This window comes from Stenella coeruleoalba, assembly GCF_951394435.1.
Source record: "Stenella coeruleoalba genome assembly, chromosome: 4".
NCBI lineage: Eukaryota > Metazoa > Chordata > Mammalia > Artiodactyla > Delphinidae > Stenella > Stenella coeruleoalba.
In genome coordinates, this window is record NC_137149.1 from 86012595 (window position 1) to 86033346 (window position 20752).

The 20752-nt window shown below is 35.0% G+C and overlaps 1 protein-coding gene across 1 annotated transcript; it reads right to left on the reverse strand.

The window, feature by feature from the left end:
• Positions 1–541: 541 nt before the first annotated feature.
• Positions 542–19791, reverse strand: SULT1B1 (sulfotransferase family 1B member 1). Its single transcript, XM_079919864.1, has 8 exons — positions 19769–19791; positions 13530–13689; positions 13120–13248; positions 9401–9498; positions 7517–7643; positions 6789–6883; positions 4470–4650; positions 542–684 (listed from the first exon to the last, which is right to left on the reverse strand). Exons 2-8 carry the CDS (start codon positions 13675–13677, stop codon positions 572–574), a joined length of 891 nt encoding a protein of 296 aa, XP_079775990.1. The 5' UTR covers positions 13678–13689; positions 19769–19791; the 3' UTR covers positions 542–571.
• Positions 19792–20752: the final 961 nt, after the last annotated feature.

Consider the following 20752-nt stretch of genomic DNA (forward strand, 5'->3'; position numbering starts at 1 on the left):
CATACTCAGAAATTAGAAATTTGAATAAACAGAAATCAGGTATGGAAATAACATTTCCAAAATCTGAACCATACCATCTCGGACATGAACCATATAATTCCAAGAGAGGCATTACAAGATGAGCTATGACTCAGAGAACAACATGAAACCCAGAAGACAGCAATGGAAGAGAACGTCCAGGGTCAAGTTTTTAGGAAAGGGAAATTGGGGCAGAGCTAGGAAACATAGTGTGAGTGTTAAAGCAGCATTTCTTGGGCTAGGTTAGTAGGGAGTAGAACTTCATTTTAAACCACAATATATGGAGATTGAGTAGGAAACTTTCTCTCTTGTCAGTACTACTCTAGGAAAAGGCAGTAATAGTGTACAAAAAGGTAACAGTTTGTCCTAATCTTAGGGAATTTGGAAGCTTGGTGAGTGGGGACTTGATTAACAACACTGAAAAATCAAAGTTTTAAAAGCACATTTTTTCCCCTTTATAAAACCATTCAATTGCCCAAATCAAGTCATAACTGTCCCTGTTTCAACACACTGAAGGTCAGACTTCTATCTTCAAATTTTCAGTTTAGGCTCTTTAAATCTCTGTGCGGAAATGAAGTTCAGTTTCAGACATTTCCTTCTTATAAATGGCATCAAATTTCTCATTTTGGGCGACAGTGAAGTAATTCTTCCAGTCACCTGTAATCCCTAAAAATTACAAATAAGAAAACATATGAATGAATAAAATATTTTCATTATGAAGGAAAAGCTAATGTATACCAAAAGAAAAGATTTGTAATCTCAGTAGTGGGATTGCTGGGTCGTATGGTAGTTCTATTTTTAGTTTTTTAAGGAATCTCCATACTGTTCTCCATAGTGGCTATATCAATTTACATTCCCACCAAGTACAAGAGGGTTCCCTTTTCTCCACCTCATCTCCAGAATTTATTGTTTGTAGATTTTTTGATGATGGCCATTCTGACTGGTGTGAGGTGATACCTCATTGTAGTTTTGATTTGCATTTCTCTAATGATTAGTGATGTTGAGCATCCTTTCATGTGTTTGTTGGAAATATGTATATCTTCTTTGCAGAAATGTCTATTTAGGTCTTCTGCCCATTTTTGGATTGGGTTGTTTGTTTTTTTGATATTGAGCTGCTTGTAAATTTTGGAGATTAATCCTCTGTCAGTTGCTTTGTTTGCAAATATTTTCTCCCATTCTGAGGGTTGTCTTTTCATCTTGGTTATGGTTTCCTTTGCTGTGCAAAAGCTTTGAAGTTTCATTAAGTCCCATTTGTTTATTTTTGTTTTTATTTCTATTTCTCTAGTAGGTGGGTCAAAAAGGATCTTGCTGTGATTTATGTCATAGAGTGTTCTGCCTATGTTTTCCTCTAAGAGTTTTATAGTGTGTGGCCTTACATTTAGGTCTTTAATCCATTTTGAGTTTATTTTGTGTATGGTGTTAGGAAGTGTTCTAATTTCATTCTTTTACATGTAGCTGTCCAGTTTTTCCAGCACCTCTTATTGAAGAGGCTGTCTTTTCTCCATTATATATTCTTGCCTCCTTTATCAAAAATAAGGTTCAGAGTCTGGCTTTTAAAAATACATAAGAAAGATTAATTTTCTTGTCTAAATTTATGGGCTGTACAATAGTTTCCTAAAAGAGATTCTTTTAGTGTTTCTAATTGTCCTAGGTCATGGGGTTACCACTGGCCACTGGATCAATGGTCAGAGAGTATTCTATTTCATGAGTTACTTTTGGAAACTGTACAAAGACCTGGTCAAGAGCACAGTCAAACCATGAAACAGAAAGCTGATAAGTATCATTTCACAAAAATAATAAATGAGGATGTTATGATATTTGGATGATATTTGTGTTTCCTGAATTCACTAGACATATCTTATTTTAATTTTAGAGGAGAAGAATAGCATTAAAATCAAACACATAAAATCCCTGAACCATTTTTACAAAGGTGAAACTGTTGGGATATAAATTTACATTTAATCTTTTATACTGGATGCTTAAAAATATATATTTGGAAAATTAATAAATTTTTAATGTACTGCTAATGGGTTTGGAGGAAAACATTAATTTTGCCAATTTATTTAATATTACATATAATAGTGTTGAATTTCAAGCCTTATTAACCCATGATTGCTTCATGAAGATTTAAAACCCTTTTAATGAAAAATATCCCCATAGACAAGGTTGTTTCCCTGGTTTTTTACTTTATTCTGTTTTCACCAAATGATAATAGTTCTTTGGAATGTATGTGAGGGTAGTGCATATCTGGGATAGTATACCTCTAAAGATGTCACTGAAAAGAGAAAGTGCATATTTAAACAATAAAGAGTCATATATAAAGTAGTCTAATAATCTTCTATTTTGAGTATAAATACTATATACACAAACACATTTGCTTCACAAGAGTGAGGGAAGTATAAAAATTTTTTTGATAAAATAAATTCTTGCCAAATCTCAGGGTTTTCTGTTTTGTTGCTGTTTGGGACATAGGCATAAACATTGGACATTATCTATCCTCTCCCTAACATCGTTACTATTGTGTGACTAAATTTTGACCTTCATTTATCCAGCGTGGACTCCTTCAAGACTGAAGACCAAACTATGCTTGGCCCTTTGTCCATTCTTCACTTTTGAGCCCTTTTCAATATTCATTACATGCATGCCTCTTGTATTATATTATGAGCTTCTTGAGGTAGATGTACATGTCATTTATATTCTAGAGAATATGAGCTGCATATAGGTGTTCATGAAGAGCTTTTCATAAATATTAACTAATGAATAAAGGGTATTCTTTAAGTGTTATTGAATGCATGAATGAATAAATGAATAGATGAATCTTGAACTATTAGATTAGAACATATTAGACTAATATGACTTGCTACTTTTGTGTATATCATTTTTGGTCAGAAAAAATATAGTAAATGCTTATATATCTTTTCCCAAAATCCTCCCCCAAAACTTGTGCTATAGGTGTTATTCCTTTCTTCATTTTGTCAGTGATGTAACCGAAACTGTGGCAGATTTATTAATATATGCAAAGTCAAAGGTTCAGTGAGTGGCATAGCCTCGATAAATCCCAGAGCAATCTCACCACAAAGGTCATGTTCTTCACTACTCCCAGAGGGGATGTAAAGACTATCTCTCTCATATACCCTTTTCCTTTGAAGTTGGTGAAAGCATGGAATCCACATACTGAGCTTATCTCATCTATCTTTATACCCTAATGAGATATCATTGGATCATATCAATTTTCATATGACTGGGGATAAAACTCTCCTGGAAGTTACATTCAATGGTCTGGCATAATGAAAATTTGCCTTGTTTAATTAAAGAGGTTTTTTGTCTCTGTTTCTTCCACAAGAAAAACATGTGTGAGTGTTATGTGTGTGTTGTGCATTTATCAGTCTTATTTGTTCAAACTTGTAATGCACCATTTACAATGAAAAATTTGCCTTGCCCTCTTATACCACAGATTATTTTTTAAGTGCAGTGTTTTTGAAAATTAAAAGAAAAACATAATTTAGTGTTTTTAGTATAGGACTACACTAAGGTACAGAGAAAACTGTGTTAGAAATATCTGTAATCATATAACTCTTTCAAAATTGAGGGTTTTGATCCACATGTTCATATGCACAATATATTCCTAGGGTTATGTTTACTTCCCGGCACACCAGCTGAAATTTTATCTTTTTCTCTCCAATCCAGTAAAGGACATTGAAAAGAAAGGTGGCAAGACTAGATGGATAACTTCTCAAATTTTAGTTAATAATCTGTTAAATGCATTATTTTTATCATTAATAACACATTTTTGACACAAGCCATATACAATAAACCATAATATACAGTATTTGCCTTAATGGAAATAGAGCTGTATTTTGACAGTGAATGTCATATTTCTCTATTGTCATTTTTTTAAGTTAATTTTAGATTCCATGTTTTCCTATAATTCAGACAGTATTTTTAGGGAGGAAAAACTTCCTATATGGTAAAAAAATGTTATTACTCTTGGTGAATCCTTCTTAACAAAATGACCACTGCTTTCTAAATGATAAGGGGTCTTTAAAGAAGATGGTACTGTGTTGAGTGACATTAGTTTATTACTGGGGAGGAGAAGGAGGCCTATGACAATTTAAACAAAGATTTAAGATTTAGTAATAAAAAATTTGGAATGACTCACATCAGAATTGACAAAACCACTCCCTTTTAGCAGGGTAGTAAATAGAAGGAGAAATATGTATCAAGTACTCAAGGTATTTTAATAACGTGTTTACATGCATTATTTCCTTTAATAATTTCTAATCTAATTCAGCAACTTTTGTGGTAGGTATTTTTAGTGTCCTTATTTTACAGATGAAGGAATTGATGCCAAAATTGGCTAAGTAACTTGATAGAGATTACAAAGCTAATCCTCACTTCAGAGTAATTCATAAGAAAGCAAAAAGGAAAATTAAACTCAGCAAAATATTAACCTTTGCGCATAAAAGAGGATTTACTGTGATCCATCACTGTACTTGGTAGATGTGTATAATTCACCAGAGGGTTGTCCTTCATCATTTCAAAGGAGGTATGATGGATGATCTTATCCAAGATCTCATCATTCAGGTTCTTCTCTAGAAATCTAACAATCTTCTTGATTTCTTTCTTTGGATTCTATCAGTGGGTAAAGAGACATATGCTAGAAAATGGTACACAATAACTCATTAACATAATGTGAAAAAAATCATAAAAATGAGAAAAATCAACAATTTATGTTTAGTAAAAGTAGAATGGAATATTTTGTTTGTTCTAAATCTTATATTTTTAGTTTTCATTCAAAGTACAATAAGAATAAATCTTGGCCTAAATATTAACAGTATTTAGAGAAAAAGATTATAGTAATGATTTTAAGCTCAATTTGTGATCAGATTTGAAAGGTAAATGTTTTAGGGACCTAGTATCTTTGTTCCTTCTGCCATTATTTTTCTGTTCTTCATCAAAATTGCTTTCTTATTCTTAATAATAATATTTAAAAACAAAAATAATAAATTCAGGGAAAACTTCAGGTATTTTTTAAAGTGTAAATACTGATCAAATCTTGCTTGGATGTAAATTATTAAAAATAAACTCCAATGAAGTTGCAAAGATATCAAGACCTAAATTATTCATTGGTCTTTGAGAATAAGAAGAAAAAAATCTGAGAGATAAATCATTTTTTCAGATTCTAATGACATAAACTTAATATTTATAACTTTTTAGGAAGCTAAGTTAAAATCTACATAGATATATCTAGAAAGATTTTGAGGGGGTAACATCTAAGCTGAGTTTAGAAAGATGAGTCAGAATTTACCAAGATGCAGTCTGCTGAGTGGTTGGAGAGTGAATTCCCAGCAGAGAAAATAGTTAAAATTCTTGGAGGTATAGGTTCTCACAGTGTGTTCAAGGGAGAAAAAAAGCAAAGTGGTTGCAGTTAGAGCTGAGTTGTTTATAGGAGTGGGAGAGGCTATGAATCAAGAAAGATGAATTGGGGTAAAATTGAGAACATCCTTGGATGTCCTGCTGAAGGATTTGGACTGTATCTGATATGTAGTAGGGAAGCAACAGCATTTAATAATATGTCTTATTAACTCTCTGTGTGTTTATGTATGTGTGTGTGTGTGTGTGTGTGTGTGTGTGTGGTGAATGTATGTGCATGTGTATTTTTTTTTTTTGCAATCTCAGTTTGTTGTCTTTTTTTTTCTATACACGGGCCTCTCACTGTTGTGGCCTCTCCCGTTGCGGAGCACAGGCTCCGGACGCGCAGGCTCAGCAGCAATGGCTCACGGGCCCAGCCGCTCCGCGGCATGTGGGATCTTCCCGGACCGGGGCACGAACCTGCGTCCCCTGCATCGGTAGGCAGACTCTCAACCACTGCACCACCAGGGAAGCCCTGTTGTCTTTTTTTTTTTTAATATCTTTATTGGAGTATAATTGCTTTACAATAGTGTGTTAATTTCTGCTGTATAACAAAGTGAATCAGCTATACATAAACATATATCCCCATATCCCCTCCCTCTTGCTTCTCCTTCCCACCCTCCCTATCCCACCCCTCTAGGTGGTCACAAAGCACCGAGCTGATGTAAAGGAGAAGGACACATTTGAAAGATATAATAGTTAGAGCATGTGAAACAATGGGATGTTCAGGATATAGTGGAACCATATCAGCTACATGAAAGCCAGTGAGGACAATTTACTTTCAAGCTTTGAACTCTGAATGAACAACCAAACATCATTAACCAAAAGAGAGAATAAAGGAAAAGGCTTACCTGTTGGAGAGAGAGAAGCAAGACGAGTTTAGTTTTGAACATGTTAAATTTGAGGGTTGTTTTAATAAAAACATGGGTTTGAATTCAGGGTAGAAGTTAAAATGGAGTTTTTGGTGGGTCATTAGTACATAAATAGTTTTGGCAACAGTGGGCTTGGACATGATCATCAAACTATAGCAAAGAGTTCAAAAAGAAAAATGAGTAAGTGATAGAGATTCACAGGAAAACCATGACAGTGTGATAACCAATTAAATGTAAGAGAGAAGTTCGAAAAGAAAAGGTGCTCAAAAGAAACACAATGGTTAAGAAGGATGAGGATAAAAATGTCCCTGATTTCAGTTGTTGTCATTAATGACCTTAACCAGATTTGGGTAAGTAGGCAAGGAAAATAGGCAAAGCAATCATGTCATTTTGGACTCCATAGAGTCCAAGTTGAAAAAATATAATAATCCTTTTACCCCAGGATGTAGCTAAAGAATTATCTAGAATGCATTTCTACCATTTTACCTCTTTCATATCTTCATAGAATAAGAAAAGTATTGGGTGTTCTTCCTTTTTCTTCCACCAGCTTTTAACGTGATTAAACCAGGAGCCAAAGGCCACTAAAACCAGAGAAACAGTCTACTTCCATAAGCATTCATCAAATCAAAGATTTGTTTGTGACCAATAAGTCAAAGTGTACAAACATTTTGTGGAATTTAGTACTCAAGGGAACTGAGACTGTAAAGCCAATTTAAACAATTATATACCATCAGCCATTTATGGATGTATAATCAGATTTTAAAAATATTAAGTACAAAAGAAGCATTTCAAATGAAAATACATTGACCTCTAACAGGTTATACTTAGCCTCACACAGAAGAAAACTATTCTTTTATGAAGTACTCAATCAATTATTTACCTAAGTACTATAAATATATCTGTAACAGATTTAACTAATGATTTGGGCAAGTTAAACAATTTCTATTCTGAGCAGGAACTGAGAATGAGTTTTTAGCAACTGAAAAGAGATTCAAGAATATTTTCATTAAGCCAATGTTTAATACCAGGTTTATATGTTGAATGTCATAGTAAAATATTAGATGTATTTGATTTAATTTTTAAATGGTATTTGAATGTACTTGTTACTGATTTGGAAAAATAAGTGTTTTGAAAGGAAAATTCATACTTGTAATGGTTAATATTTTTTAAAATAATTTAAAAATGACATTAATTTTTAGCCAAGGCCATCGTACCATTTCCAGTCAAGAATTTCTCTAGATATTCTCCCCAGGTTCCCGGAAGAGGTTGTAAATTATTCATTAAGTCAAAATGGTAAAATGAGACTGCAACATCCTTGGCATTTCGAGCCAGATAAATCATCTGCAGGGAGAGGATGAAAAAAATCAAATACATGATATTTTGTTTAAGAAAAAAAGTAACATATAGTAGGCATGTAAACCAACAGGTTTGAAATCCATGAAATTAAAAACAGGAAAATATTAAGAAAATTAATGAAACAAAAAGCTGGATCTTTTAAAAAAAATCAAGAAAATTGATAAACGTCTAACAAGACTGACAAAATAAATAGAGAAGACACAAATTACTAGTATCAATAAAAAACAGGGGATATCACAACAAATCTTGCAGCTATTAAAAGAAAAATAAGAGTGTGAAAAGATACCAAACATCTTACTTCATCAGGGAAATGCAAATTAAAACAATGAGACACAACTCCATACTTTTTAGAATGGCCAAAATCTAGAACAGTGACAACACTAAATCCTGGTGAGGGTGTGGAACAACAGGAAATCTCATTCATTGCTGGTGGGGGTGCAAAATGGTACTGCTACTTCATAAGACACTTTTTTCTTTCAAAACAAAATATACTTTTACCATATGATCCAGAAATTGCATTACTTGGTATTTACCCAAAGGAGTTGAAAAATAAAGTTCACACAAAAACCTGCAAATGAGTGTTTATACCAGCTTTGTTCATAATTGCCAAAATTTGGAAACAACCATAATGTCCCTCAGTAGGTTACTGGATAAATAAACCCTGGTACCTCCAGTCAATAGACTATTACTCATTACTAACAAGAAATGAGCTATCAAGCCATGAAAAGACATGGAAGAATATTAAAGGCATATTACTAAGTGAAAGAATGCAATCTGAAAAGGCTACGTATGTATGATTCTAACAATATGACATACTGGAAAAGGCAAAACTATGGAGGCAATAAGAAGATCAGTGGTTGCCAGGGTTAAGGGGAGAAAATGAATCAGTGGAGCACAGAGGATTTATAGGGCAGTGAAACTGCACTGTATGGTACTATAATGGTATATACATGTCATCATATATTTGTCCAAACCCATGGAATGTACAACACCAATAGTGAACCCTAAGGTAAATTATGGACTTTGGGTGATAATGATGTGTCCATGTAGGTTCATCAATTGTAACAAATGTATCGCTCTGGTGAGAGGTCAGAGATATTGATGATGGGGAGTCTATGGATATGTGGGAGCAAGGGATATATGGAAAACCTCTTTAACTTCCTCTTAATTTTCTGTCAAAATAAATTTGCTTTAAAAATAGATAAAATTGCTGTAAAAAAAATCTGTTAAAAGAAAGAATAAGATGGGAATATTATTAACATTTCACTACAAAACTCAACAACTTAGAATTCCTCACATATCACAAACTAGCAAAAGCCAGATAGACAATCTGAATACCTTCACAATTATTGGGAAAAAAAATGAGTTTTAAATTTAAAAGTTTCCCCGAAGCAAATATCCAGGCTCAAATGTCTCACTGAAGAATTTTACCAAACTATTAAATAAGAATTGATATGCTTATGCTGAGTTTTCAGGGAAGGTCAAACTATATAAGACAGCTGGGAAATAATAGTAGCAATATTGTGCTGAGATAAGGATTTTGTTGCTTCATAACCTTGGAAAACTTGAGCATGTACGTTTAGGCTAAAACGTATTCTTTTAATCGAAACACGTTTTTTTAATGTAGCTCACTTCTCATGGTAACAGATAAACAAAACATTTGAGCAATTACTTTACTTACTATGTGAGTGAAAAAGGGTTAAAAGTCACATTAAAAAATTTACTTGTGGTTTAGAGTATACCTTGCAGTTGTTTTCCCAGAAAGACTTAGGAATGAGATCAATTGGTAGATGTGTCTTCACAAGCCGGGGTGATGGATTCTTCTCTAATTGCTCTATACCTAGGGAAATTTAGTTTGGTTATGGAGATACTAGGGTCTCCAAGGAACCTGCATTTCTGGATTTTCTTAACCAACTTTTCAAAATATTTTTGACCAGTATATAATGCTGCTAAATTTTGAACCAATCTCAAGCATCATTTATCTGGATTCTAAGAGCCAATATTTTCTAATGGTTAAGAGCTTGGGTTCTGCAGTTAGCCTCTTTGGGCTCAAATCCTAACTTTATCACTCATCATGAAATATCTGAAAGTATCCCAGAGTCTCTAGGCTTCATTTTAACCACCTCCCAAATGACAAGTAATAATACCAACCTTAGCAATTTGGAGTTTTATCATGCCTTTGCATTATTACAAGTAATTACAAAAATGTTTCCTGTATGTAGAGATATTGATAACTGGTAATTCTCATATTGGCTATTGTTATGCAGCAGCTATTGTAGTATAGATGAGATCTTTGTAGAGCATCACCTGTTGTACCTGCATTTTCATTATTTCCTTTATGTGTCATATATATATATATATATATAACGCATATAAAAAATGAAATTTTTGTGCAATTTTTAGGTGCTGGCTGAAATTTCTAAAGACATACAACTAATAAGTAATAGAACTTAGTTTCAAATTAAGTCTTTGGTTAAGGGTTATATGAACTTCCTTGTGACAGGAAGTATCCATTTATTTTCTACATGAAGAGCTAGGAAGATCCCAGGGGCCTAGATCAATCTATAAGTGACTTGGCCAGTCTGAGGGCACTTTTGGGGTAAAGGCATACTCAGAGAATTTCTGACATAGACCAGGAAGAGCTGTGATTACCCTTAATTTATGATTTTTTAATGGACTCAGTGGCCTTTATCACTTCCCACATTTATCTGTTAATGATGTCATCCCATATAGAGTCGTCAGTCCCTAAAATCTCAATTATTCTTGTCTCCTCCTTCAGGTTTCACATCCAGTCAATCTTACAGTCCTGTACATTTTTTCACAATATTACTTACACCCAGTCTAACCTCTAGATTACCTGTTAATCCTATATATATCATCTTCACATATTTTGCATACAAAGGCACACCTGCCCCAAATTGTATGACTCACTCATTCAAAGCAATCCTATGCTTCAATTGTTCACAAAATTAACTACATATGTTTAAAAGCCACTCAGTTGCAAATAAGTCATCCTTTTTAAATGTTCTATACAGCACATATTTTGTCTCACAGTTTATGTTTATTTATTTGTTTATTGTCAGTTCCCATGCCTCTTCCCATCCTCATTCCCAAATGTGCACTGGAATGGAGAGTCCATAAGAGCAGAAGCGTAGCTTGTTATGTTCACCAGTGAATATTCTGTAGAGAACAGTTCATAGCACATGGTGGTGTCAAGAAGAACCCCTTAATATCAATGCAGATAGGGTTGACAGACTTAGGAAATAAAGATGCAAGAATCCCAGTTAAATTTGAACTTCACATAAACAACAGATACCTGTAAGTATCTCCCCTGCAATATTTGAAATATACGAAATAAAAGAAGTATCTATCTGATTTTCAAATTTAATTGGGTATCCTGGATTTTATCTGGAACTATTAATTATACACCTGTAAAATTCCACCAGCTAATTCCTTATGTTTCTACTGACCTGGTAGCTGCAGCTACTTTATCCAGCATATAGAAATGAGAAATCATAATCTTCCACAACTCACTCTGCCTCAATGTCCATGACTTGAAATTTTATGTGTCTCTTTTATAAAGTTTTCACTATCTGTTCTTCCTCTTCCATCTCTTAACTTCACTGAAAGATTGCTCAACCTCTTCTGTCTTGTGATTGTTTTGCCACATGAGGTCCTTTAAATGAACCCTTTACATACTTAAATGTGAATGTTGGGAATATGTAATGACATCACAAATATACACATTCAGGTTGCAGAGGAAATCTGACTGTCAGTTTACTCTCCTTTACCTGCCGAATCTCACCTACTCACTCTCTGGTGATGCTACACAGCCTCACGTCCCATCCCCAACCTCTGTCTCTCACCAGTAATCTCTGGCTCCCCTGTCCCTGATTACTTTGATGCTATCACTTTTTCATTTCATACTTTTCTATGGTTCTGGAGTCTTAACTCACTCGATTGGTTGCTTGTCCCAGAATAATCCTTTAGTTTCAAGCTTTAGCATTTGCTCTCTGACTTCAGGCAACCACACAGAGGGAATCATATACCCTCTCAGCTGGTCCTTCTCTGCCTGTGGAAGTAACTAGCTCCAGTAGGGGAGATAATTTGAATTCTGATGTTTACATTGATAGACATTCACCACCATAATACTGTCTTTTTATCCCAGGTTTCTAGCAGCATTTGAAAGCTAGCCCTCGCTTTTTGAACCCTTCTCAATTGCTTACATGATACCCTACTCTGCTGATTCTCTCTTAGCTCACTGAGTATTTCTTAAGAATTACAAGCCCTGCATGATCTGTCCCTGCCCCGTCTCCAATTGTTTTGCCTCTCACTTTTCCGTTCTCTCATTGTTGTTGTTGGTGGTGGTGGTGGTTGATTTTTTAGTCCCTGGACTACACCTAGGTCTTTTCTGCATCTAGGCCCCCATACCTAATGCTTCATCTTCCTGAAATATGCTTTCTCTAGCACTGTGCAAAGCTTTAGGTCTCCATTCAGAGCCGATATCCCTAACTACCCAATCTAAAGTAAAGTTTGCTGATGTTCCCTTTCGTAGAGCCCTATTCTCTGGATATGTTAGGCTAACAATATTCGTATATTGCTAGTTTCTTTACTTATTTAATGTCACAATGTTATTGTAAGCTCCTTGGAGATAGGATATCTAATTTGCTGACTTTTTAAAGATAGATTTAATTAATTAATTAATTAATTTATTTATTGGCTGCGTTGGGTCTTCCGTTGCTGTGTGCAGGCTTTCTCTAGTTGCCATGAACAGGGGCTACTCTTCGTTGCAGTGTGAGAGCTTCTCATTGCAGTGGCTTCTCTTGTTGCAGAGCATAGGCTCTAGAGTGCAGGCTCAGTAGTTGTGGTGCACAGGCTTAGCTGCTCTGCGGCATGTGGGATCTTCCCGGGCCAGGGCTCAAACCCATGTCCCCTGCATTGGCAGGCAGATTCTTAACCACTGTGACACCAGGGAAGCCCCTACTGATCATTTTTTATCTAGTCCATAGAACAGTGCACAGTTATTTAGAAGAACTCAGTAAATATTTGTGCAATGAAAAATGAATTGTATTAATAATAAATTTTATGTTTTATGAGGCATTGGTACTTCTTATTTATTTAATTACAGCAATGTTCTAAATTAAGAAATTACTGTTCTAATCTGCCAAATTTTATACAACAAAATTCAGTAAAAGATAACAAATGGTTTTTTTATCAATGAGATTTTTAGTTGTTTTCCATAACAAAATTATTTTATCTTTGATTAGCATACCTGGATGTGCATGCAATGGACTAAACTACAGTTTCTCTGTATGCCTTGCTTATTGTACTGCTTGCAAAACTTCCATTTTATGTTACCAAATATACTCCATTTTCCTTGAATGGACATCACAAATACAGTGTTTAATATGTGATGTAAATACTACTACAAAATTATAAATTCTGGGTGATTTAAAATTACCTGAAGTCCCCAGTCCAGGAAGAGCCATTTCCAACATTGGAACTTTCACAGTTATAACATCTCGCTTACAGTTTTCAACATCTCCATCATTTAGAACCATGTCCAAAATTTCACTAACCCAAGTGGTACCTGTGGCAAAAGACAACATTTTTATTACCTTCACCTGAATCTGGGGGCAAAAAGTCCCCGTTGGAAGCCTGCCACCTTAATATATTATCTTAGAAAATTAATTCTGCAGAGTTTCTCTTTCTATGCCCCAAATGTCCATTTTAATATCCTCAAAGTAGATGGCTAGACTGACTTTTAGGAATACTAATTTTATTTAGGATGTTAGCGATTTTGTAGAGAAGCTAATTTTCAGGGAACAAAAGCTGAAGTCAGACGTGCATTTGTCAGGCCACAAAACTCACCTGATTTGGGGTAAGTGGCTATCACAATGTCATCTGGCCTGCTTTGGAACTGTTCAATCTTTTCCCAGTTGTTTGCAAAAGCATAGGTGATGGGACAGCCATGGACTATCTTCAGATTTTTTCTCAGGACATCTTTTTGGGAAGTCATCTTTGTTCCAGACTGTAAAAATACTTAATTGAATACTTAAGAATAATCAAATCATGGAGGAAAAAAGAGGGTAAAAATAAGAAACTGAGTAACTAATGTTATTAAGACACTGCAACTTGACAGTAAAATTGGCCTTTAACACACTGAGCACAAGAGATCTAAATACAAAGGGCATTTTTATGGGTGTACAGCTGTAGACTGCAAGAGCAGCAGCTGGCTCAGTGACAAGCAGATCAAAGGTCTTTAATGGAAGCTTTGGAAAGAAATAGAACTGCACATTTTACTTTGAATTAAAAATCCCACTTCACAGAAATATGCTAAAAAATATCTGGACCTAAAGCAAAATAAATCTGTCAGTCATTGTTATACTCCAGTTGTACCTCATTTTTTCTCACAGGAAACCTGTTGTGTTTCTCACCTTGATTCTTTTGAGTATAATGAATTTGTTTTCTCTGTCTGCTTCTAAGATCCTTTTTTTTTATCACTGGTTTTGAGCAACTAAATTATGATGTGCCTTGGTGTGGTTATTTTCATGTGTTTGTTGTTGTGTGCCTATGCTTCACGTTTATTGAACTTCTCTGAATTGTGTTGACAGTCATCATTTCTTCCAAAAATTTTTTTTTTTATTTCTCTCTCTTTTTCTGAGAACCCAGGCTACATAAAGTTGTTCACAGCTCACTGAAGCTCTATTCATTTTGTAAAATCTTTTTTGTCTCTCAATTTGGATAACTTCTATGGCTATATTTCTTCATGTTCACTAAATTTTTCTTCTGAAATATGTAATCTGATGTTAATACCATCCAATGAATGTTTTTCTCAGACGTAGTTTTCATCTCTAGAAGATCATTTTGGGCATGATTTTACTTTTTCTGTCTCAACTTTTTGAGCATATTGAATATAGCTATAATGACTATTTTAATATCTTTTTTTTTGCTAATTCTAACATCTGTGTGAGTTCTAGATTGTTTTCAGTTAACTAATTTTTCCCTTACCTATGGTTGCCTTCTTCGGCTAGTTTGCCTGCCTGATATTTTTTATTGGCTGTCTGGTGGTGTACCTGGGTTTTCCTCCCTAAGCTGTGGCCCAGAAATTCTCTCATGACAGTAAGCTGGGGAAACTGTAGGGCTCGTTTTGTTTGTTTCCTATCCACTATCATTCATTTTGATTGTTTCACACAAGGGGGAAAATTTAGTTTCTGTTACTCTATTTTGCTTAGAAGCTATGATGATTAATTTTATGTGTCAATTTGCCTGGACCATGAGATGCCCAGATATTTGGTCAAACATTATGCTGGGTGTTTCTGTGAGGATGTTATGGGATGAGATTAATCTGTAAATGGGTGTATTAAATAAAGCAGATTGCTTCCCCTAATGTAGGTTGGCCTCATTCAGTGAGTTGAAGACCTGAATAGAACAAAAAGTCTGAGTAAGAAGGAATTCTTCCTAGCTGATGGCCTTTGAACTGTAACATCAGCTTTTTTTCCTGCATTCAGGCTGGAACTAAAACATTGACTTTTCCTGGGTCTGAAGCCTGGCAGGTTTTGAACTGGAACTATACCATTAGCTCTCCTTGTTCTTAGGCATTCAGACTCAAACTGGAACTAAATCATCCGCTATTCTGGGTCTCCAGCTTGCCAATTCATCCTGCACATCTTGGGACCTATCAGCCTCTAAGATTATCTAAGCCAATTATGTATAGTAAATCTCTTTATGTGTATATATATATAATATAAAAATTGCTATGCATGTTCTTTAATTAATAAACTATCCTTATCATAATAATCCTAATAATGCTAACCCTGAATTAGAATCTTATTGATCTGTTAATCTATTCAAAACATTTTGGGTCTTGAGAGACTGTATTAGTCAGGGTTCTCAAGAGAAACAGAATCAATTACATATATATATGTATATATATATATATATATATATGTATGGAGAGAGAGAGAGAGAAAGAGGGAGGGAATTTATTATACGGAATTGGCTCACGTGATTATGGATGCAGACAAATCCAAAGATATGCAGTTATCCCAGGCTGGAGAACCAGGATAGCCAATGGTGTAGTTCTCTTCTGAAGGCCGGCAGGCTTGACATCCAGGAAGAACTAATATTTCAGTTTAAGTGTGAAGGTAGGAAAAACAATGTCCCAGCTCAAAGACAGCCAGGCAGGAGGGATTCTCCCTTACTCCCAGAGGGCCCTCCTTTTTATGTGATTCAGGTCTTCAGCTGAGTGGTTGAGGCCTGTCCACACCAGGGAGGGCAGTCTGTTTTACATAGTCTACCAATTCAAATGTTAATTTCACCCCAAAATACACTAACAGACACAGCTAGAATAATGTTTGACCAAATATCTGGGCTCACTGTGAGCCAATCACGTTGACACACGGAACTGACCATCACATAGAGCTACTTATTATTTATTTTTTCCACTTCATTTTCACTGAACTTTGTAAGTGAAACTGTAGTCTTGCTCTTCCTAATGTGTTTCTCATTTTACAACCCTCTTTCTGCCCCCATGGAATGTAAACATCTCAGAAATAGAAGGAAATGCAGAATGTATAAGTTATAGGATCCATCATAATCTATTTTTCCATTTATTTCTGAGAATCTGTCAATCAATAATAATAGATAATGTATACAACAGATAAATAGAATTTGAATTAACAAGCTAAATTACACCTCTGATTGACATATTAATTGATACATATATTCTTTTATCAGGCAATTTTTTTTTATTTTCTTTGCGGTACGCGGGCCTTTCACTGTTGCGGCCTCTCCCGTCGCGGAGCACAGGCTCCGGACGCGCAGGCTCAGCAGCCGTGGCTCACGGGCCCAGCTGCTCCGCGGCACGTGGGATCCTCTCGGACTGGGGCATGAAACCGTGTCCCCTGCATTGGCAGGCAGACTCTCAACCACTGCGCCACCAGGGAAGCCCTATCAGGCAAATATTTTGTGTAATTCGGTGATTCCAAATTCTTTGAGGGTGCTTTAAACAGTGATTGCATTTATTAAGCTTTCAGTAGTAACTTGTGTAATGGGAACCACAAACAAAATCACTAATATAAAAGCTAGCTGTAATTTAAACTCATATGCCTAAAATTGATTTGTATAGAAAAAGTTATGCTTTAGATTAGGAAAAATATGCTGGTGTAACAGACTAGTGTTTTAGAGATAACTTCTCTACACCCTACTAGCCCCCATCCTCTAGCCCCTTAAAAAAGTCTAGAAGAGAGAAATCTGGACAAACATTTCTTCATTTTACGTTATAAGACATGAATTATATGTCATATTTTATATCTTATAATTAACAGGTATACTTACAACAATAGTGTGTCTTTAAGTTTTCCCAATAAAAGTTGTTATTAAAGAATGGATTTTTCTTAAAATATACGGCATCTTATGCTAGAAATACAGTTCAAATCATTTGAATTTTGCATCTTCATTACTGCTCATAGAATAAAGGAGTTGGGGCCTCGGAAGCTTAGAAAAGTGTATATTAATGAAAGAGCAGAGTCTCAGCAGAGAGTAGACACAAACATGTTTACAGCAGGCAAGATCCTAAGAAACGGATGCCAGTGAGAGCTGAGTAGACTGGGCATTTGGGGAAAATTCTATTAAATATTCCATATTAAATTGTTGCCTTTTCTATGCTTCTCAATTATCCTTTATTTTTGGTAAAAAATCTGGCTGATTTCATGGTCCCTTGTTAGTGCAGGGGCAGGTTCTAGTAGAAAAAATTCGCCATCCTGAATTACTGTGGATCATGTCAGCAGCCTCAAGAAGGGAATAAATAATGTGGTTGGTCAAGAACTCAGCAGAGCAGGAAGTGGCAAGAAGTGAAACAGTATGTAAACACTGTGTTTGGAATAAAGTAGGTATTAAATGAACTGAATAAATGAATGAATGAATGAATGATGAGACCTACACTTCCCATCCAGAATCTTCTAAGATCTTGGGGACAGTGTAACTTCCGAGTTTGGATATAAAGAATGAGTGATGGCAGAAATCAACATAGTATATTCAGATATTAGATTTTTATTTCACATAGTAAATGAGATGGTTTTCCTTGAAACATTTTATTCTATTAATTTCTTAGCAAATTGTTTTTTCCAGATTATGTAAATGTAAATATCAAATCCAGACCTCATTTGAACACTTGTATATTCTGAATTAATTGAGGAAAATAAGTGAGGCTCTCTTTTTCTTCTTTGGCTCTAGAATATAAAATTTAGGAGGACTATAAGTCCACTTACCAACTCATATTAAACATACAGATTGTTATGGGAAAGCAAGTGAGTATTGAGGACGCAGATGTATTTTCCATAGTGTCTGCTATAAATCATATAGACAAATTTTTCCCCACACAGTAGGTGGTTAACATTATGTTATACATTTATAACATCATTCCTAGCTCCATTTCATGTCTTAAAGTTTTCATTTCTTCATTTTAATTTGACTTGTACTATTATTTTATATTTATATAATTGATTCATAATTGCTATTTAAATACAGTCCATGTACAAGCACCATGTACTATTGTCATCATTTGACAGCTTGTTAGAAATGCAGAATCTCAGGCTCCAATCCAGAATCAAAACCTATATTTCAATAAAATCCCCAAGTAATTTATACTCATAAGAAAATTTGGGAAGCATGATTTTAAAACACCTTTAATCTACTCTCTGACAATATAAGATGTATATAAATGATTTATCAAAATGAATTAAGTTTCTTCCAGAAAATAGTGTTGATTGTGTTTAATATATATTATCTCTAATCATTACCCACCCTGAGTTTTACTTTCATTTTACAGATTGAGATTAGGAAACAGAGTTTCAGAGAGTCTGCTCAGACACACAGCAAGTGAGTGTGTGTCTCAAAAATAGAGTTCAGTTTCCCCAGCTCTGCTCACTTGGTCATACTGCATGTCTACATGGATGGGCCTGACTAGAGTCAAAGATGTTCCTAACTGTAGGGAAATTTTTTTTGACAAAGCAAACTTTGCTCTGACATAAAGCTTTAACTCCTCATGCTGCAAAAATGTTGTCAGAGAAGGATGGATATGAGTAAAAAGATGATCGTGAATACATACGAATCACATCTGGGAAGTGGGTGTAACCAATTCAAGAATGTTGGAGTAGCAGTCTTGAATTAACATTGCTTCATCACGACCAGTGGATGATGATGAGCTTAGAATTATATGAGAAGATAGATTCAGGGAAGAGGGCCCAAAGACATAAGATAACTAATGTTATTGAGTTTATGAGTGATACTTACTTTAAAATATAAAAGTCAGTTCCTAAAAGTCTTTATGGTTTATGAGTGATATTTACTTTAAAATATAAAAATCATTTCCTAAAAATCTTTTAAATCTTACCATAAAGTGACAAAAAATTTTATGTGGTTATATAAATTTTATGTGGTCTACATGATACTACAAATCTTCCTAGTTAAGTTGAGCCATAAGCTAAAAAATAAAATGTCTAAAATTGACTTTAAAAAAATTAATAGAATAAAAAGGAAAATGGGAAACAATGCCCCTCTTAGGAGAAAGTAACTGAGTCATCTGACACTAAAGGTGAATGGTTCTTTTAATGGGAAAAGAATATTTCTTCCATTTGTTTCACCCTAACAAAGTACAGTTCTACTTGGTCTACATCAAACTCCAGCTACTGAAATAAATGAATTAAATAATATGTTCTGTATTGTGGAGTGTACCTTAACGTGGTGTGTATCTGTGTGTATGTGCACATGTGTATATAGGGGTGAAGGGGAGATGGGAGCAGAGAAGTGAGAACTTGGAGTGGACTCCTTTTTCGCTTATGAGGCTTACAGTTTTATGAGAAGACCCTCAATCCTGGCATGCTTCACAAGAGTCCCATTAAACCCAGAAAAATAAAAGGGATCACTGAAAGCCTGAGATTCTGCAAAACATAACAGGAAACACTGAGTTTCCCATGGGAAAATTGCAATTAGGCAAAAACATCCCAATGATAAACATGCGTTCAAAATGGAAACCATTCAAGGAGCCCAATGCACTGTGGATGCAAGATCAAAACTTAGAGAAAAGAGATTTAAAAAGAAAACTTTACCTCACAATTTAATCTCTTTTTCAGTTTTCGTTTCAGTCGGTGGTGCAGTTGTGGAAAGGAACACAGCGTACTGGTGGTAGTCCTGAAGGGCAGGGCAAGGTGCACTCAGGGAGGCTCACTCCTGTCTCTGGGAAAAAAATGTTTAAGGATATGATCTGAATGTTGTAGTCAGTGACTTCACAGGCAGTTAAGATATAAAAATTTTGAACTACACACACAGAGACAGGGCCTGCTGCTTCCACTGCTGGAAGAGCCAGTAATCCCTGAGAAGGAAATGAATCAGGGTGGTGGCCAAAAGTAAGCAAAGTCAGAGATTAGCTAGATTTAAAGGTTCCCACATGGCTTCAAAGAGTTTGAGAGAAATGCAAAGGGAAAGAACTTGAACTGTCAGTAGATGGAAGTCTGTTGTTTCTTTACAACTTATAAGAATGTCTTGTAATAATTTTGATCATGATGAAAAGTTGTTTGTATATGTGTGTGTTTTCATCTGAAAGAAACATGAGTTTCCAATATCATGAAAAGAGCAAAGATATACAAACATATACTGAAGATAAAATAATTTTGGCAGCAGAAATCCAGAGGGTAGAGCTGATGGTTTCAGAATGCAGTTGTTTTCTGTCATGCTAATCATTTCTACGACCTCTCAGCTTTTCTTTTTTTTTTTTAATTCTAAGTCACAAATACACAAAGAAGTTTAGTAGGAGAATAAAGTGGTGATGAGGCTGGAGGGGTTAATGTCCAGCATATCCTTGCCATGCAGAAAAGAGGGCAACATTTTTAGAGGTCTCGATTCTTTTTGTGAGCTGTCCAAATGCTCAACGTTTAAGTATTGGCACCTAACTACATACATGAAACAATATAAACACTTTTGTATGGCACATGCCAAGGAAAGGAATTTGCAAACTTTGGCATAAGGTGTTAATTTCAGGAAAACTATTTAGATGTGCATGGATTGCCTGCAACCCCATTATCAATTAATGCATC

Excerpts from the sequence above, each read along its gene's own strand:
- SULT1B1 (XM_079919864.1), bottom strand. The coding sequence starts at position 13,677 with ATGACTTCCCAAAAAGATGTCCTGAGAAAAAATCTGAAGATAGTCCAT. Across the intron at positions 9,499-13,119 it reads TCCTGGACTGGGGACTTCAG|GTATAGAGCAATTAGAGAAG; the intron begins GTAATTTTAAAT and ends AAATTTCCCTAG. Across the intron at positions 7,644-9,400 it reads TCTGGGAAAACAACTGCAAG|ATGATTTATCTGGCTCGAAA; the intron begins GTATACTCTAAA and ends CTCTCCCTGCAG.